The following is a 20018-nucleotide window of genomic DNA, read 5'->3' on the forward strand; positions in this document are numbered from 1 at the left end:
ATGAATTGTTTTCCCAAATACACGCCTCTATACACTCTTAAAACATATTAGGTAAGAGTGCTCCATGAGGGTAATTATGTGTCCAACCAACATTGGGCATTTTTCATTTATCCAGTGTGATGAAAATTTGCCCATTCTAAAGTAATTGCTGCTTATCTTTTAACCTTATACTGAACAAATATTCTTCCCGCATTGGGTAAAATACTGCCCCAAATTGATTGGACACATAATTACCCTCGTGGTGGAAACAATAATTACCCAATATATTTTTACAGTGTAATAGGATATTAGAGTCCTCGTAAAAATGTCACCCACATCACCCCCCCCCCCCTAATTATGATCAATATTCTCAGTCTTGTGAGGCGTCAACCTAACTCAATATTTTAAGGGGCAACCAAGACATGTTGTCAGCCATGGCGTAATTTCCTTCAGCAAGAAATGTATCCACATTGTGCTGCACTCAACCCAGGTAAGGTGAATGGGTACCAGGCAGGATTCATTCCTTGAATGCACTGAGCGCTGAAAGGCAGCTCGAGCTAAAGCCAGGTTAATAATAATAATAAACACTGCGCCTCGGAATAGATTATTTCTAGATCGATGGCGCTGATAAATGCCTATTATTATTATTATTCATTTATTATTTATTACTATTATTATTATTATCATTATATGTGGAATACCAATTTTTTTTTGTCTGATGAAATTAGGCAAGCAACAACCATCGATTTACAGTTCATTTATTTTGAACAAGATAAAATGGGCAAATATTTGTTTGTTTTTTCTAAATTGAAAATTTCGATCTCGAAATATACGGCGGGCCAACATAGGAATTTTACACAAGCATCAGCAATGTCAGATTGGCAAAAAAGCAAAGCATAGTTACTTCTTATATTGTCAGGTGATTATGAAAAAAGAAGAACCTTTCTCAAGAAATGTCACTGTGATTGCTTTACTTCAGAATTTTTTTTTCTTTATTGTGCGTTCATATACCATTGAATGTTCTAAATATTTTTTATGTGCATTTTTTACTACATGAACTTCTCTTTTGGAAAAGAAGTTTATAAGACACATATTGATACAAGATGAGATTGTCCTTATTTGTAAATTTTGTTTAACTTTTGGTAATTTGTAATTTACATAATACGGATATCGTTTATCTTATTCGTTGTATATCCTTGCCATTAAATTAGAAATGAAATGTCAAAGGACAGCTAAAAAGTCTTTCTCGAAAACCTGGTGAACCGGTAAAGCTGTTTCGGAAAATATTCCGTGTGGACAAAAAAATATATATTATCAAATCCTAGATTTGTCTGTTTTAAAGCCCCCTCACACCTGACCGAATGTAGGCAGACGAAGGATGACGAATGGGAAAAATGCACGAAATGCATGCGAATTAAACGAATGCAAATAAAATTTCCGTCAAACTATTCATTGTTATCAACGAACGGTAAACGAAGAATAAATGTGACATGGAAGGATATCGATTTTTCGGTTCACCTCTGAGTAAATTGCAGCCGAAGACGAGTGAAGGGTTGATATAACCCAATACGACAAACGAACAGTGAGCAATTGCTTGATATGGCGTGCGATTAGAAACCAAGACGAGGGAATAAATCGGGCGTTCTTGTACGTTTGTATCATCGTGTTGCTTCGTTAAGGGTTCTTTCGAGATCGGTCCACTTTGACAATAACACACGAACGATAAACGAACGATTACCGCAGACTAGAGATGCGAATTCAAACAGACGACCAACGATTTTTCAATTCGTGGGGAAATTTTAAACTTGTTCAAAATTTCCGCGCGAATTTGAATAATCGCAGCTGTTAGTTCAGAAGGTGTACGAACCTAAACACGAAGGGTAAATATGATTTACTATCAGTTACCATTGAAAACGATTTTTAAAAATATGCCTTTCGCCAGCCATCGCAAGGCATATTTCAGGCAATTCGGCCTTTAGTCAAAAGCGCTCCGTATCTTTGACACTTTCCAGTGTTAAGTTTCTCTGTTGAGAAAACGACTATTTCTCCCTGACCGAGGCTGAAGTTACTTTTTAAGGCATTTTGATAGTCATTTGACTTTACTCTCTACAAACCCCTATTGTTTCTACTGCGTTATGTGGGGCGGCAGTCCCGGGGCGGGGTCATGTTCTTTTCACCATGATGATTTTAAAAGTGAGGAATTTCAAAGCGTTTACAAAATTAAGTGCTAGAATACTAAGTTTCATTTTGAAAATTTATCCCCCTTAATGTTGTTAACAGATGGGGGTGCCATATACGTTACAATCTCAATTCCCCACGCTCCCTTCAACACCCTGCTTTTCATTATATTAAACCCAAACGTTTATGGAAAGTATAACTCTAGAAAATAGGAAATCGGAAAATGTGGGGAGAATACTAAGTTTCACATGAAAAGTTATCCCCCTTAATTTTGTTAAGGGGTGGGGGATATGACCGATGTCAAAATTTCTCGAGCCCCCAGAAGCCCCAAATCTGTTAGCTTACTGACAACCGCGTCCGCTGTTCCGTGGAAGCAGCACGGTATTTCCGTGGGAAGCAGCAGTGTACAGGTGTACGGCTTAATAAGTGCAAAAGCTCTGGCGTTGCGAAAGCGGACATCCGCTCACGACGGAGTTGCAGCTCTTTATCACTTTTGCGTCACTGAATGCTCTGCTGTACATGTAAGTGACTTAGAGAGAATATTCTAATTTTGCATCTATAGAATATATATTTTGGGGAATGTTTGCACAATATCATATTTCAACGAATACATTGATATGTTTGCCTTTTTTTTTGTTTAGATGATGATGTACCAAATTGACAAGTCCAACACATATCTGTATAAGGAAGATGTGAAAAGATTCTTAGACAGTTGGATGACAGGTGGTAGTGTTCACTACACACCCAAGGGACTAGCGTGGCGATCTGAATGGGGGCCGCTTCGCTATTCAGGTCAGTTTATCGTTATACTTATTTATTTATTTGATTAGATTTTTTTATTTCTATTATTATCATTCTACATTACTTTTTATTATCTGTTATTTAATTTCTTTGGGGGGAAGGGGTCTTAACCCTAAACCAAGTTGAATGCGAGGCCCACGTGATCCAAAGACCATCCGTCTATGTCCGTCCGTCCGTCACTATTTACTTGCAAGACTATCTCATGACGCATTACATAACTGTAACTGTTCTGTTGATGCATTTGGGACGTTATGACGCTTTTATTTAGGCTTGATTTGCCCTTGATGCTCATTTTATGGGCAAAGGTCATTTCAGGTCAATCTTCGAGTTTACCTGCATGCAAGACTCAATAGAGACAGGCAACCCATCACACCCATTTCAACAATAAACTTATGTTGAAGGTGTGGATATGACCATATAGTCTTGGAAATAGAGAATACCAACGTTTTCTTCTTTTTCGAAATGCTTTTTTGGGTTCGGCCAAATTTAACAAAACATTGTAAATGTTGGGAATGGAAATAAACGAAATGAAAATAACGAAATTTTCCCTAATGCTTGTGGTGTTGTTCACTGTTTAAAAGAAATACATAAATAATGATGATAAAGATTTGACAAAAAAAAGAAGATTACAGAATCATTCTTTAAATTATCATAACAGGAAATGTTATATTAAAAAAAATATATTACAGGAAATTCTAATGTTTCATAACCCATATACAGATTTTCTGTAATTTTACACAATTTAAGATTAAAGGCGTTTTCGAGACTCTGCTGCAGGACCCTCTCTGTTTTTAACAGTTTAAGGAGAAATATGAAATTTCGTTAACAGTGTAGAATTTGTTTTTTTTTCTGCCCTCTTCAATAATGTTGGACATATCATGAGTCATCGGACATACTAAATATAATTACGCTTATAAAATTTTGTCATGCCCTTTGTTTATATAACCATGATTTTTACCACTACAGCCAACACTGCTTTCATCGCCGCCATAGCGTGTAACGAGAGAATCGACAATTACCAAGAGTATTGTGATTTTGTAAGAACTCAAATAGACTATATGCTCGGTTCGTCAGGCCGAAGTTACGTCATCGGATTTGGAAATAACCCACCTCAGCGTCCTCATCACCGATCAAGGTTCGTTTCTTTATAAAGATTGTTTCTGATGATAGTCCTGTTTCACATCCAGGGAGGCGCCACAGGGGGAAGGGAGGGGTCGCGACCGGTTACACTTCGTAATTCCGAAACACGTAAATTGCCTATACCTCGATGTTCGTTAATCCGGAAACGAAAAAGGGTTCGTTAATCCGAACATTTGTGGCGTTATTCCGAAGGTTCGTCAGTCCGAAAACGAAATAAGGTTCGTTGTTCCGAAGGATCGTTAATCCGAAAGCGAAATAAGGTTCGTTGTTCCGAAGGTTCGTTAATCCGAAAACGAAATAAGGTTCGTTGTTCTGAAGGTTTGTTAATCCGAAAACGAAATAAGGTTCTTTATTCCGAAGGTTCGTTAATCCGAAAAATGAAATAATCGGTGGCAAAGCCGGGGGAAAACCGAAAGGATAAGCGTGGTGGAGGGGGGAAGAAACACCGTTGGTGTTCAATTGGTATGAGAATGGGGAGGCAAAAAGAAGGGCGGCGGAGCAACGTGAAGTGGAGCAAAGCATTTTACTTTTACTTGACTAAACAATAAATGATAACAAAAAGCAAATGAAATTGGGATTTTCTAATTTAAAATGTATACTTAAAAAGGGTATTTCATTTCGTAAAACGGCACATTTCATTAAAAAAAAAAAAAGGGAATTTTCGATTTTGGAAAAATAGTATTTCGTTCCTACGGGGATTTTTTGGGGGATGCAAGTGCCTCCTGCCCCCCCCCCCCCCCGCTTTCACCGCCCCTGTGGGAGTGGCTGATCTATCGTTACCAAGGGCGTTTACGTACGAAGATTCTCTCAAAGGGATGAACATAGGCTTATAAGGCTAGTTCATGTTTTTCTCTCATTGCTAGCCCTGCAAATATTTATTTTATAATTCATTTTATTTATCTGGTTTAAACATAGATAAATGTAACATGATACCAAGGTACAAGGACCAAACTGAACATGTTTACAATAATTAAAACTTCCAAAAAGAGTACTGAGCATCAAACAATAAAATATAAATACATTCAACGAGTAAACTACTCTTAACAAAACCAGTTTACAGTTCATAGAAGTTATCAAATCAAATATCGCTAGGGGCGTGATGATGCATTTTGAAATTGTTTTGTCAAATTTCAAAATGTCCACTAAACTATCCATTCTTGATTAAATGTTAACCACTTATAAACCTTTAAAAAAATGCGGGGGGTGATTGTTTGGACCAGAATAGGGGTAATAAGACTTCAAACACCCCTTTTTGGCTGGGGCGGGGCAGAAAATCCATACCAGCCATCGTATCCAGATTTTCGGAATGAGGGGGGCACTTATTTCACATGAATCTATATGTGTATGCATATAATATACACATTTAATTATACAGATGTGGATCGAGCTTTCGCCAGTAAGGGGGGATTTCATTCACATTTTTCCCAAACGGCTGCAAGCTGATTTTTTTCTTTTTTAAGGGGTAGTCCGATTAGTGACTTATTAGCTTTATTCTTATAAACAAGATAATTGTATCTCCTAATCCCTGATTGAATATTGCGATCACGTGAAAGCGAGCTAAATTTTATAGAAATATTGGGAATTTTGTCCTAAAAAATGAACATTCTGAGCAATGTTTGTAATTATGAAAAAGATGCGTATGGAACTAATTAATTACTTCGAATGCGAAGTGCGAGCTGATTTTTTTTATAAATTGTCATATATAAAGAGAAGTTTTTTAGAATTCATATATAAGTAGGCCTATACATACTAATGAAAATGCAAGCACGTAGTGCCAGCTGATAAGTTTTGACGATCTGACCTGAAAAGGAATATTTTGAGAACTTTATGGAAAACATGAATAGAATTAGTACTTCAAACGAACCTTATTTCATTTTCGGAATAACGAACTTTACTTCGTTTTCGGACTAACGAACCTTCGGCTAAACGAACCCCATTTCGTTTCCGGACTAACGAATCTTCGAAATTACGAACCTTCGGAATGACGAACCTTCGGAATATTCGAACCTTCGGATTGACGAAGTGTCGGAATTACGAATGTATGCGTCGCGGCCCACCCCATGATTGCTAATTAATGAAAGGGGGATAAATAGAGAGAAAAGGGAAGGGCATAACAAGGAGAGGTTTGGACCGGCGTGTAAATATGAAAACGTCTAGAGTTTTTTTTTTTCATTTGTATGATACTCCTAGAGTTCAACTGAGACCGACCAGAAAATTATTTTTTAAAGTTATCATCGATTATATGTTGGGGTTGGAGTCGGATTCGATGGTGTTGCTCAGGCATAGGTCACTATGGCTCGGTTCAGATCATTCTTCAAAAGCACGATATAGTCTCATCATGGACCCATCTATGGTCTCATACAGAAAAGGCAAAAACAGAAAGGAAAATGTGGCAGGAGAGGCGTGTTCAGAACTTTTAACAGAGTCATTATACCTTGTTTATTTCAGAATGCAGGAACAATACTTTTCTGTATACTATGCATGTATGCAATTCAGGATATAAAACAAAATAGTTAGGCATATATGATGCTTTATTGTATGTATCTACCAACAGTTCCTGTCCCGACCGTCCTGCGTCCTGTGACTGGAACAATTACAATTACGAAGGACCTAACCCGCAGACTCTCACCGGAGCCCTGGTCGGAGGACCCGACAGCAATGACAACTACGACGACAGGCGTGATGACTACAAGAGTAACGAGGTCGCTTGCGACTACAATGCCGGCTTCCAGTCCGCTGTGGCTGGCCTTAGGCATTATCTTCTCTAGCTAAGTTGCATTTTACATGAAGGATAGTCGGATCCAGGATTTCATAATTAGGAGTACAGAAGTAAATTTATCCATAAGTTTGTTTGCCAAACCTTTGACAAGAAAAAGGGGGTTCCGTTTGCACTTACTGCCGCAAAGAAAGGAAGAAATGAAGGTTTAAAAAAAATATTCATTATAGGGATGGTCCAGGCTAAGGATATTTATATTTCAATAAAAAGAGTAAAATTCACAAAGCAAAATGCTGAAAATTTTATCTAAATCGGATAACAAATAACGAAGTTATTGAATTCTAAAGATTTGCATTATTCCGGTGAAACAGTTCTAGGCATGTCTTTGTGAATATTCATTAGAAGGGCTGATGATGTCATATCCCCATTTGTTATTTTGTACTTTATCATATGAAATAAGGTTTATTCAAAAGTTTTCTACCAAGAACTATAAAACAACTGGATTGACATCTGATTAAGTGCATTAGTTATTTACTGCCGCAAGTTATTTCATCATAATGGAAACACATCATTTACACATGTATGAAAAAAATGAAACATTTATGATTTCTTGTAATAACATAAGAAAAGGGAAAATGGGGATGTGACATCATCAGCCCACTTAATGAATATTCATGACGATGTGCATATAGCTGTTTTCACAAAATATTGATAAACTTTAAAATTCAATAACTTCGTTATTTGTCATCCGATTTTGATGAAATTTTCAGCATTTTGCTTTGTGACTTTTACTCTATTTATTTAGATATAAATATTTCCAGCCCGGACCATTCATTTAAAATGATACGATGCATGTTTCACTTTGAAAAGCAGGAACACAGTGAAAGACACATCTTTTCACCTGATCACAGGGTCACGTGGTACAACATTAGGATAAAGGGAGGCTAGACAGAGGCCTGTCACATTCCCCCCCCCCCCGCCCCTACCACTGGATCCGTCGCCTTCTGGAAAGCTGAAACGGTGTTTTAAAAATAACGATGGGCAATACTGCATGTCTTTTAAGATATGTAGGCTAATATAATTATAATAAGAATTATCGTCAAGATTAAATATCAATTTAATTGGTTACAATAGTTAATTTTATCAATCGCCATAATTGTAAAAACTTGAGTTATTGGTTAAAATCAGTAAAAACGATTTGAACAACATTCTACTACAAACATCTGAAAAATGTTGTTTTTCCTCTCGCATACACTCTAAAAAGGTTTACCCAATATTGGGCAAAATGGGAACATGTATGTTTGCTGTGTAAAATGATAGCAAATACTTGGCAAACTTTACGCAATGTTGCGTTGAAATTTACCCATTAAACTTGCATTTTGTCGAATATTGCGGAAAAGATTACACAGCAAACACGCTTGTTCCCTTTCTTCCAATATTGGGTAATTTGTGTACTCTTCTTTTTTTAGAGTGTACTCACCCTTAATCGATGACGATCAAGGTCCTAGATTCCTCATTCTCTTATAGAATCAACTCCACTACCATGTTTACTGTTACTATAGCATTGATTTAAAAAAATCACCCCTAACGAGTGTAGTGATGGGTTAATCACATCACTACTTTTTTTATATTATACAATAACATATCAAACTTATTGATTGAAATTTATCAATCTAATATTTTCAGATTTATTTCCAATCTAACAAAATATCACATAACCAGGGGTGTGATGACGAATATTTATTTCTCAAATATCTAAAATCGTTGTGATAATTAACTTTGTTAATTCAACTTATCATCAGCATGTTTCATCCCGAATTGAAATAAAATCAATATTGCTCACAAATAGGATGCTTACGGTCGCCTTTCGTGTGTAACTCATAAGGTCGGGATTGTAGAATGTGGGAGCATGTTTCTATATTGTGTTATGTTCATTATTGCGATGTATGACATTGTATTGATTTCTTCGATGTATTTTTTTCATTGCCGAAATCAAGAATCAACAATATAACAATGATAATAATAATAATCATAAAAGTTATAATAATAACACAATGATGATAATAATAGGAATACTCGGGGCGTATTTTCGTTTTCGGGGGGAGGGTCAAAGAGGTAATTTCTATGTCAATAGGGGCAAATAGACAATATAATCGGGGCAGTATACTGTATAAGGGGATAGACTGAATGCCCCTTTTGGGCAAATAATGATGCCCTTCATTAACAAAGTATACTCTTTATTCTACGACATGAGCAAAAATACTTAGAATATAAACAATTATTTTTTAAAAGTCACCACCAGTGATGAATCTGCATAATTGAAACAGGGGAGTGTTTCATCAACATTTTCATCCGACAAGTTGTCAGATATGACATCTTTCTCTGATGTTGATTGGCTGAGAGGTACTGTTACTATGGTAACTGTCGGATAAAATGGGACTTGTCGGATAAAACGTCCGACAAGTCCTTTCATGAAACGCTCCCCAGGTTTCGATTCAATAATTTTGCGTCCTCACCAAAAATGTCATTATTGGTCTTAAAAGAAAAGGGAGGGGGAAATGGGGCAAATAGTAGGAGGGTTTAATTCAGCTACCCCGTGAGGACACAACGATGACATGCCCTTTATTGGCACTAATGTTCATCAAAAAAGTATAATACGAAAATTAATTTCAAAAGGAAAGAAATGTTTCATATACATAACAAATAAGAGCGGATCAACTTTTGGGACGTAAATGCGCAGATTAAAAAAAAATATTTACTTCACAAAAGGTATACTTCTTTCTTTTTTAAGGATATTTTTCCTATGATATTTTGTTAGGGGGGGCAAGTGCCTCCACTGGTTCTGCCGCCCGTGTTGTACATGGACATACAGGTAATGCAGGAAGTGCAGATTTTCCTTCACCCAAGATATCTCTGTTGCCTCGTTCTCCGCTATATTTTATCTGAGTGACGCCATGAAAATGCATAAAACGACTACTAGCGCCGTTGACGCATGCGTGGAAGGGGAAGCGAGCAGGAGTAGGGTTATAGACTTTGTTCCATTCAATCCTATTGTATTATTCAACCTTCCCGGATTAATTGCCCCGATCCTACACATTGAGTTGACCTCAATTTCAATAGTTACAGACCTGAAGATTCTTATAGCGTTGACTAAACCTGGCTTAATTAACCAAATTCACACTATAATGACATTCCAGCTATTCTGCAGATTGTTATACTTTAAAAATGCAGTCTGCAACGAAACGTGTAAAAAAATTGCAACACAATGATAAATATATACAAAGTAATAAACCACGCAATGTAGTCTTTCCATGAATATTGCATGATGAAGAGATGTAAATAAGCCATTTTGTGTAAAGCTTTGGACTACTGTCAGCTCTTGTGTATCATCGTATCATCCTGGATTGAAAGTAGCATCTAGCTAGCAGATGTGTTCTGAGCATGCTGAAGCTATGGTCTTTACGCTAATTGGCTGAAATTCAGGAAGGGGTTGGCAAAAACACGTTATTATCAAGTGCTAAGCAGCACTTTCATTACAGTATTACACCGGCTAAACTAGGCTATTAATTTCGAAGCGGACATACATGATCAGGTCCAGGGTCCGAAACTCGGTCATCTTCACTTACCTGGGTGTAATGCCCGCATACTTTCCCCGGTGCACAGGTTCCTGTGTTGTAGTCATAATCGACGGTCTCGTTGTACCACTTGGCCGTGGCTCCAAGGCCGTTATCGAAGATTGACCCCGCCCACAAGTTCTGGCCTACGTATTGGAAGTCCGTCATGATGTCAGGATTACCGTGCGCAAAAACACAACCATCCGACCAGATCTGAGCCATCCTAGCTAGGTTATCGTCCCATCTCTGTATTGTAGAAAATATAAGTTTAACGCTGTGGTTGTAAAAAAAAGTTTATATTAATAATGCTAATAATTATAAAGATAATGATGATAATATTAATATTTATAATGACAATAATGATAATAATTATCTTCGACATCATCATCATCATCATCATAACAATGATAATTATAATAATGTTGATAATATGTAACATTTATAATTTTATAGAGCTATATTTGATGTTTCTAAGCGCTGCATTATCCCGGCTTTATAGCAATATTCAAAACCATTTAATATAAATTCCAACCTGTAAAAGAGATGAGAAAGTAGAGGAAGAAAGAGAAAAATGCAAGGATATATTCAAGCCATGTATCAAAATAAAAATCTGAACATGGTAGAAGGAGAGTGATAAACAAGAAAGGCTTCAACATTCAGAAATGAATATTTCATCATTCTCCAGGCGGGTGTTTTCTAAAGCTGTTCGTATAGGTACGTGCGACTTTACGAACGAATGGCGATCCTTTCTTATGGTGAATAATACACACCATATTTCCAATGGTGTTGATGAACTTCCTAAGAAAGGATCACACAAGTCGTTCATATGTCGCTCGTAACGCGGAACAGTTTTGAAAGTGGAGGGGGGGGCAGATCATGCAAAAAATCACAATCAGATGGTAATTTTTCGTTTTTGCACATGGTTTTGAAAAAAGGGGGGGGGACTGAAGCCCTAGCTAGGCCACGGCACCTGGGCCTGTGAGCATTCAGTCAGCAGTGCTCTTTTATTCTACATTATGTGTGGACTTGTAAAAAAAAATGTCTTGAACATGTCCTTATTTTATTTCTACTTTAAACATTATTTAGTTAAGATGACCTCAGCAAGCGCTCAAACTTGACCTGACGCCTCTTGTACTGTTTGGAGGGGGTTGGTCAAGTGGAAGATGGGAACGAATATTTGCTTTTGTTTGGCGTCCATTTTGACAAAAGAATTTGCAAAGAGAACAAAGAAAACGACGGGCGCTCGACTGGCCTTCCGTTCCTCGCTTCATTTATACATGTGATGCGATGTGCCTTCTTCCATGAAATGTTATCAGATGATACATATTCCAATGTAGATCACCCTGAGTTCAATTTTAATTTCCGCTTTTTAAACATCAGACTACAGTATACAAATTTTGCAATTGTTTTGTTCCTAAGGTTAAGGAATCAGAGTTCTGTTTCTTTAAGCTTGTTATCAACTGCAAACTTATTCGCTACTGAAAACCTTGGGAAAGTTTCATCAGCATTTTCGTCCAACTTGTCAGAACTGACATCTCATTCCCTTATTTTGATTGGCTGAGCTAAAATTACTGTCTGATAAAATGGGACTTATCAGATAAAACGTTCGACAAGTCCTTTCATGAAACCCTCCCCACAACAGTCTTTAGAGGAGAGAAAAAAATTTATTCGAGAAAGTACACGCTTATTATTGATAACAAAATGGAGCCGACACCATCTTCGATTTTAAATGACATCAGATAACAGATTTGTTTTGCACGGTAAATTATTTCAAACCCAAACTATGCATTGAACTTAAATTTGAACTTTTTGTATCACAGCTAATTTCCTAAAGATACAAGTAGACCCCAAACACGCAAACGCACGCTCATCCCCACGTACACATACCCCGACACCCTCCCACACACACACACTTCTTTTTTTTACAAGTGCAAATAGTAACGAATAATGCACATAGCATTTATATTTATTTGAAAGCAGGATAAAAGAGCAATTGTAGATTAAATGCCTTGCTCACGGGCATAGGTGCTGCGGCCGGGGATCGAACCCTGGACTTTACATGTACAGCCAGGCGCCTTAGACCGCTCGGCCACGGCACCTCCACACACACACACACCCCTAACCCACAACCTCACGCTCACAATGTGGCTTCCTCATGTAGCTGTACATCACGTGAGATTGATGTATTCAACCCTCCTGAAGAGAATGATGGCGAAAAAAATACTATAACTGAAAAATAAAAATTGACCAAGACAGAAACTGAATTGCAGAGACTGAACTAATAAAGAATCAATAATGAAAGTAACAATGAAAACAATAATAATTTATTAAAAATCGATATATTATGAGTCACTTAGAAAACAGACTGCATGGGCACTAGATTTTGGTTGATGAACTGTAGAAAAATATCGATATTTTATATTTATTTAATCACCCACTTATTCATGTTATTTGAATATAGCCTTAGGGTGCTTTCCGAAATGTGTAGATTTTTCAAATATTTTTTGCGGAAAATTTGTATGATTTTCTGACTTCTGTCTCGTATATACCTTTTGAGTTACCATATTTCTTCTTAAAAATATATGCATTCGAGCATAATTGTTTGCTCGTTATTAAAATTTGGGGAATCCACACTTTACAAATGGGTAGAACTTTAATTCTTAACCAAGGGCGAATCCAGGATTACTGAATTTTGAGGCACATCATTTTTCATTTTCTTTACATGCAAACAGCCCCCGAATAGATAGAAGTCATATATTTCAACTATCTAACGATTTACTAACAATCCATTTATGTCCTCACTTCTAAAATGCGAAACAACATATTACTTGGCATTTTTTTAATTTGCATATGGGACAAGGGGTTATTTTTGTTATTTTGACATTTAGCAGTACTTTTCAAAATACCTTTTTATTCGTGTATCTAAAAAAATGCATTTTAATTGAATTTACTTGACCGTAAATGCCTGCATTCAATTAGTTTTTCCGGTGAATGGGTTTGTGTGTTTCGGTAATGTGAACCTGAATGGTAACCAAAAAATAATGATAATAAGCTTCATATTTTCCGGATTAGGGTAAGAGAGCCGAATGAAGTTTTTTGTATTTTTATTCGCATGCAGAGATATAAGAAAAACATCTAAAACTGGCACTGGAAAACAAATCTGCTTGAACCGGATAATTTCGTGAGGAATTTACCAACTTTTATACAATCCTAGCAAAGTAAAACAAAATTAATGGCCTTGCCTCTTCACTGTTACATACTACTGTATAGCATAAATAAACATATGCTATACCTATCATACCTCTTGTTTCACTCTCGTTTTTTTTCTTTTGTTTTCTTTATTTTTTTTTGTGTCTGGTAAAATTTGTTGTTCTAAATTTATTTGTGTTTATGTGACGTTTGCAAGTTTTGCAACAGGTAGAAAACCTACAAACATGTGTTTATTTCTTGGTTGGTTCATTGGTAGTGGGGTTGGCTTATTAAACTGAGTGAAGTGAAAATATGTACGCGCGAAGTAAAAAGACGCACTTTGTAACATTGTCAAATAACGACTTGCAAGGTTATTGTTGATTGTATCGATTGTACGAGATTTTGCAATGATATGGCCTATTTTAGATTATTTTAGAAGATGCAGAATATGATGATGATGATGATGATGATGAAGATGATAACGAAAATGGAAATATTGATGACAGTGAGGGTAAATTGATAATTAAAAAAATAATGTTGGCAATGGTAATAATGCAGCAAAGCTAATATGATCCTGATATGACTGAAGAAAAGGAGTTTTCCAGGTCCATTCCCAAAATTGTTGTTCCTCCTATTCACCGGAATCCGAAGTGGCTTTAGTTTAATACTAGGCAACAAAATACTTTTTCCAACGTATTGAGTCTATTTGGCCTATAATTAATCAGTTTTGTTGATTTTTCATTCATTGATTAAAAGTTAAACTTCTTTCTTTTATTACGTTAAGAATTTGGTCATATTTAACCCTTCATTGAAAGGTGTTTTTACATATATATATATATATATATGGATTAGTGATTGCACAAATTAACTCACCATATGCTTCATGTTAGACGCCTCGGGTGTCACCATACCCCTATACTCGTTATGCAGATTAACGATTCCCTCAATCTCCTCTTGGGAGAAGGCCGTCTCCGTCCTCTTCGCTCGATGCCGATGAACACCTGCTCCGACATCGATGTCCCCTTGAACAAGGGCCACGATAAAAGTAAGAGAAATCAACATTAACTTCATGTTGTTATGGAGTGGAGCCTTCAGCCCGTATACCGAGCTATAGGAAAAGCCTGGTCAAAATAATGCGGTCGGCTAGATAAAAGAACTTTTGCCGCACCCCAATCTTCAACTCTTAAATGACGAACTCATCGGAGGTGAATCGCGATTTAATCAGAACCTAAGCAATACTTTTGCTGCCGTTTTGCTGTTTTCATTGATGTCAATTTATAGCTGGACTCGCTTCGTGTATATATGACTTATCTGCTTATGGAGACAAAATCATTTACCGTGAATTATTGAATAAGCAGGATAATACACATTCCCGAAGGAGGCAACCCTATTAGGGCGATTCCGGGAGTCAAACACAAAAACTCGTCGAATCGCTATACGGTTGAATCAACTTCACTGGCATTCCATCTATTATTCATATTCATATCGCAAGTTTTACCAAATTTAAGATTGTAAGTAAACAATTCTTGGCTGAATGTTAGTGGTTAAAAGTATATGAATCTTTTCCGAGTAACCAATGGACATGACTGTGAAATCAGGAAAAAAAAACAGTGGGACACTTTTGATATTGTTGTGCATCTTGGAAGGTCAAGAAATTCATAAAATAGGAAGACGAAATCATTCTGTAAGGGAAATCACCGTTTTTGAAAGAGGGAATAAATACCAACTGCAATAAAAGATCTACTTTTACTTTAAGATATGATACTTTTTTTAATCAAAATATCACTTTTGTGCTTATAGGGACACCGTTCTCTTACTCCCCATCCCATTCATGACCTTCCTTTCAGGTTTTCTGTTAACGTATTATAATTATCATTATTTTAATTTGGGGTTCAACGAACCTTATTTCATATTCTGAATTACGAATTTATATATTAATTCCGAAAAAAGGGACAGCCGGACTCGACAATCTTGTTTTCCTTCGTAAATCAACGGACACTCAGAACAAATAAAAAAAAATCATTCGGGTCTTACGAACATTTCAGATAATGCCACAAATGCTAGGATTAAGGAGCCGTGTTTTTCTTTCCGGACTACAATCATCTTGGTATATGGAACATGCGTGTTCCGGAATGAAGAACCTTCGGAATAAAGAACCTTTGAAGCAATGAACATCACCCTTCTTCCAGGAAAAAAAATGATGATAGAATATATCTTTTAAATATGAATTCGTAGCTATATTCATGTCAACTTACTGGAATTAGTAAGGAGACATGGTAATAAAATACCAATGACAATAAAGACCTATATACGATTTGCCTTATGTTCCCTACCCTTATGCCACACACATGTACACCAATGAGTTTTTTGGTTGTTGTTGTTGTGTTGCATTTGATTTTTTGCTTGTAGATCAATGAATTTATATCACGGCTATTGTAGTCTTAATCAGTGGCGGACCGTGACCCGGAGGGGCACTGTATTGTTTGTGAACAATGCTGTGCCCCTCCAACGGTTTGTCTCCTCCGGGTCACGGCCCGCCACTGGTCTTAATTATTGTGGCGGCCCTCCGTCTTGGAACGGGTCCTGGATGCTGGGGGGCCGGCATGTCCCTTGCCTCTATCACCTTCATCCGTTGATGAATTACTAGCCATCTTTGATGCGAGCGGCTTCCTTATAATCTGTATAATATGACTTTATGTAGAGACCTGGGCGTGTTCCGTTTTCCCAAAATATATGGGGGTGGAGTGTTGAGGGGTAGTCTGAACAGAGATTTCTATTGGGGCTGTATAATCTCTATGGGTAGGCTTATACTGCAGTAGTCAATTGGATTCCATAGATCACACAGGTTGGAGACGATTATTACAATTGGTGTATGACAACGGTCATATTTTAATTATACATCATTGTTCAGCAATTGTACAGGTTATCACCATTAACACCGTCACCAATTATCCAGAATTGTATTTGCAGTAGTAGAAATTAAGCGAGCCATGTTCATTTCCAAACCTTTTCTTGATTCAGCCCAGTTTGAGAGGAGCGCAGTGAGTTCTTCGTCCGACTCCGACCTCCGCCAGCGTCGAAGTGACGAGATCACTGCGAAACTCCGCTATTTATAGTCTCCGAGAGCTGCCTTACGCAGTGCGTTGCGTAAGTCGATCATTGAGTTCTAACGCACCAAAAGCTATAGCGCCATCTACGTTTACTGCATTATAACCAAAAACCGTAGCGGACTGGTTCGCTACACAGCCCCCCTCTTCAAGGAATGTGTCCTCAAATTTGTTTTATCCTCACATTAGCAGAGGGATTCCAAACAATTTGACAAAGCAACCAAAATGTATTGAATTATATGCATCGCTGTATTAATCATACTGAGAGTTATGTCCTCTTATATACACTCCTTATATGGATACTATGTACACTGAATCAATCTCTCTGCAGCTTCCATAACTTATTTCTGTAAGCTCTCATTGATAGCAACATTATCATCATTCTCATTAGCAATATGAAACGTGTACACTCTGTGGGCATTAACTCTGAATATAAACATTACAGCGAGTGCTTCTATGCAAAATTAGTTTTATAAATATATGTGAGTCGAGGACACCTCCTTGAACAATATTATCCGAAAAGATGATGGTGTGGTGTTTCACAAAACAAATAAATGACTTACACTACGACATAAATATGGCGAAACATTTATATATAGACAAGTCCAGTATAGATTGGGTTGTTTTCCACATTGGTTCAACAGTTCGTGTGGATTAGTGCTTCTATCTCATTATTTCATTCTTCAACCATCAGAATCCTTGCGTCTTCTTTTAAGCCACGCAGTAGATCCATAGAACGATATATTAACAGTTTGTCAGTTTTAGAAACAGCTAGAATACAGTTCCACGTCTATCTGCAGATTGAATGTTATGAGTGTTCAATATAAATAGTCTGGAGGTCTTCTCTGCCTTCTTGGATAGCATGAAGTGTTGACGTCCGAGTCACTAGAATCATCAGGTAATGGAATTCCTGGTTCTACTGTAGTCTCAGTAGAAGCCCGAGTAGGTTGTCCATCATTCACAACATCTAGTTCACGATCGGTAGTCACCTCGTCTGTTAGGTCGGCTGGCTGAGTCCTCCAGGCCTCCGGTACATCAGATCCGTTGTAGAGCTTCAGGCGGTCGAAGTGAACCACTCTCAGTTTGCTGCTGGGGGATCTCTGGATACGATAGGTCACGTCGGAAAGTCTAGACACCACTTGGTAGGGACCTTCCCATTTAGGTGCCAATTTGGGGCTGACTCCTTTTTTCCTGGCATTGTTGCGGAGCCATACGAACTGTCCAGCTTCATAGAGTTTCCCATCTGATTTCCGATCATAGTTCCTCTTCTGGCGTCGCAGTTCAACACCTTTGCGTTCCTGGGCCTTCTGGTACGTCTCTTCCATTCTCTCCCTCAGCTGCTGAGCATAGTCCGTCCACTCACTTCCATCCTGTTTGGAGAACTGCAAATCGATAGGCATTGAAACCTCTCGGCCAAACATCATCATGTTTGGATTCTCCTTGATTGTGTTGTGCGTGGAGCTTCTGTATGCAGCTGTGGCGTAGGGTATGTTCCTGTCCCAGTCCCGCTGGTGCTTCTCTGGATCCAGTAAGGTAGCAAGAATGTTGATCAGTGTCCGGTTGAACCTTTCAACCATCCCATCACTCTTTGGGTTGTACGGTGTCGTCCTTGTCTTTCTGACACCCAGTAGTTGACACACTTCTTGGAAGACGTTGGACTCGAAGTTCCTGCCCTGGTCACTATGTATCTCATTAGGAACCCCATAGCGGCAGATGAATTCGTCCACAAGCTTCCGTGCCACTGTTTCAGCTCTTTCATCTGGTATTGCATATGCTTCGACATACTTGGTCCTGCCTTCTGTCGGCGAGCGCAGTCTGGACATTGCCTAATGAAGGATCTGACATCTTCCTTCATTCCTACCCAGTAGAAACGTTCCTGTACTTTGTGTAGAGTCTTCGTCATACCAAGATGTCCTGCCATGGGAGATGAGTGTAGGTCCTGTAGCACCTCCGGTATCAGAGATTTAGGTAGTACATAACGCCACCTGACATCACGTCCATCTCCTGATTCCCACCTCCTGTAGAGAACACCATCTTTGACCTCTAGCTGGTCCCAGTGATCCAGAAGAACCTTGACCTTAAAAGGATATGCCGTCGCCTCTTCCCGGGATGGCTTCCTCCCTTCCATCAGTGCATTCCTGACTGGATTTATGTTAGGATCTTCCTGTTGGGCCTCTTGGATGTCAGCTAGGTTGTCATTCCTCAACGTGATGACATTGATATTCCCAGTGTCTCCTCCATAGATGCAGCCTCCTTCTCGCTTACACTGCCTGCATGGTCTTCGTGATAGAGCGTCAGCGGTGCTGTGAATCCTTTCAGCTCTGTGTATAATCTCAATGTCGTAGCTTGATATGACTTCCAGCCATCTTGCCAGCTGACCTTCAGGTTGCCGGAAATTCATCAGCCATCTCAGAGCTCCGTGATCAGTCCTCACCTGGACGTGGCGACCATATAAATACTGCTTGTAGTGTTTGAGGTACACTACTACAGCAAGTAGTTCCTTGCGAGTTACACAGTAGTTCCTTTCTGGTTTGCTTAGGACTCGGCTTCCATAGGCAATGACCCGTTCCTGACCATTCTGTATCTGGGAGAGTACACCACCGATACCATCATTGCTGGCGTCTGTGTCCAGAATGAACCTTCCCTCAACAGTAGGGTATACCAGTATTGGAGCTGTGACTAGTCTGTGCTTCAGTTCATCGAAGGCTTCTTGGCAGTCCTGGTTCCACTCGAACTTCCGTCCCTTCTCTTTCAGTTGGTGCAGAGGTCTAGCAATTCTGGCAAAGCCTTCAACAAAGCGACGATAGTAAGATGCAAGGCCTAAGAATCCTCGGACCTCCCTCACTGACTCGGGTCTGGGCCATGTCCTGATTGTTTCTGTTTTGTCCTTCTCAGTCGATATACCTTCTGCAGAGACGACGTGCCCGAGGTATGAAACAGAAGTCTTGAACAAGTTGCACTTCTTTGGCTTCAGCTTCAGCCCTGTCTGTCTTAGACGTTCAAACACCTGCTGCAGCCTCACCATCTCCTCATCAATGGATTTCCCGAACACGATCACGTCATCCAAGTAGACCAATAATGTCTCCCAGTGCAGTCCTCTCAGTACCTGGTCCATGAGCCTTTCAAACGTTGCTGGGGCGTTGCACATGCCGAAAGGCATGACCTTCAAGGCATACAGTCCCCCATCTGCTAGGAAAGCTGACTTCCTCTTAGCATCTGAGTCAAGCTCTACCTGCCAGTACCCACTAGCAAGGTCCAACGTTGAAAACCATTTGGCTCCAGAGAGTGCATCAA

At 38.5% G+C, this 20018-nt stretch overlaps 2 protein-coding genes across 3 annotated transcripts in view; one reads left to right on the plus strand and one right to left on the minus strand.

The window, feature by feature from the left end:
- LOC129279020 (endoglucanase E-4-like) overlaps positions 1–8658 on the plus strand; it is a 31629-nt gene extending 22971 nt beyond the window's left edge. For both annotated transcript variants that reach the window (XM_064094913.1, XM_064094912.1), the window contains exons 8-10: positions 2799–2949; positions 3925–4093; positions 6653–8658. In XM_064094913.1, coding sequence (XP_063950983.1) covers positions 2799–2949; positions 3925–4093; positions 6653–6866 — 534 coding nt within the window. In that variant the 3' untranslated portion in view covers positions 6867–8658. The remainder of the gene's footprint in view (positions 1–2798; positions 2950–3924; positions 4094–6652) is intronic.
- Positions 8659–10377: 1719 nt separating this feature from the next.
- LOC129279011 (GLIPR1-like protein 1) lies at positions 10378–14889 on the minus strand. Its single transcript, XM_064095662.1, has 2 exons — positions 14491–14889; positions 10378–10674 (listed from the first exon to the last, which is right to left on the minus strand). The coding sequence occupies exons 1-2, from the start codon at positions 14686–14688 to the stop codon at positions 10378–10380; spliced, it is 495 nt and encodes a 164-aa protein (XP_063951732.1). The 5' UTR covers positions 14689–14889.
- Between the last annotated feature and the right edge of the window lie 5129 nt (positions 14890–20018).

This window comes from Lytechinus pictus, chromosome 2 (assembly GCF_037042905.1).
Source record: "Lytechinus pictus isolate F3 Inbred chromosome 2, Lp3.0, whole genome shotgun sequence".
NCBI lineage: Eukaryota > Metazoa > Echinodermata > Echinoidea > Temnopleuroida > Toxopneustidae > Lytechinus > Lytechinus pictus.

Coding starts and splice junctions, on each gene's coding strand:
- LOC129279011 (XM_064095662.1), bottom strand. CDS start 14,688: ATGAAGTTAATGTTGATTTCTCTTACTTTTATCGTGGCCCTTGTTCAA. Junction 10,675..14,490: donor CGTCTAACATGAAGCATATG/GTGAGTTAATTT, acceptor TCTACAATACAG/AGATGGGACGATAACCTAGC.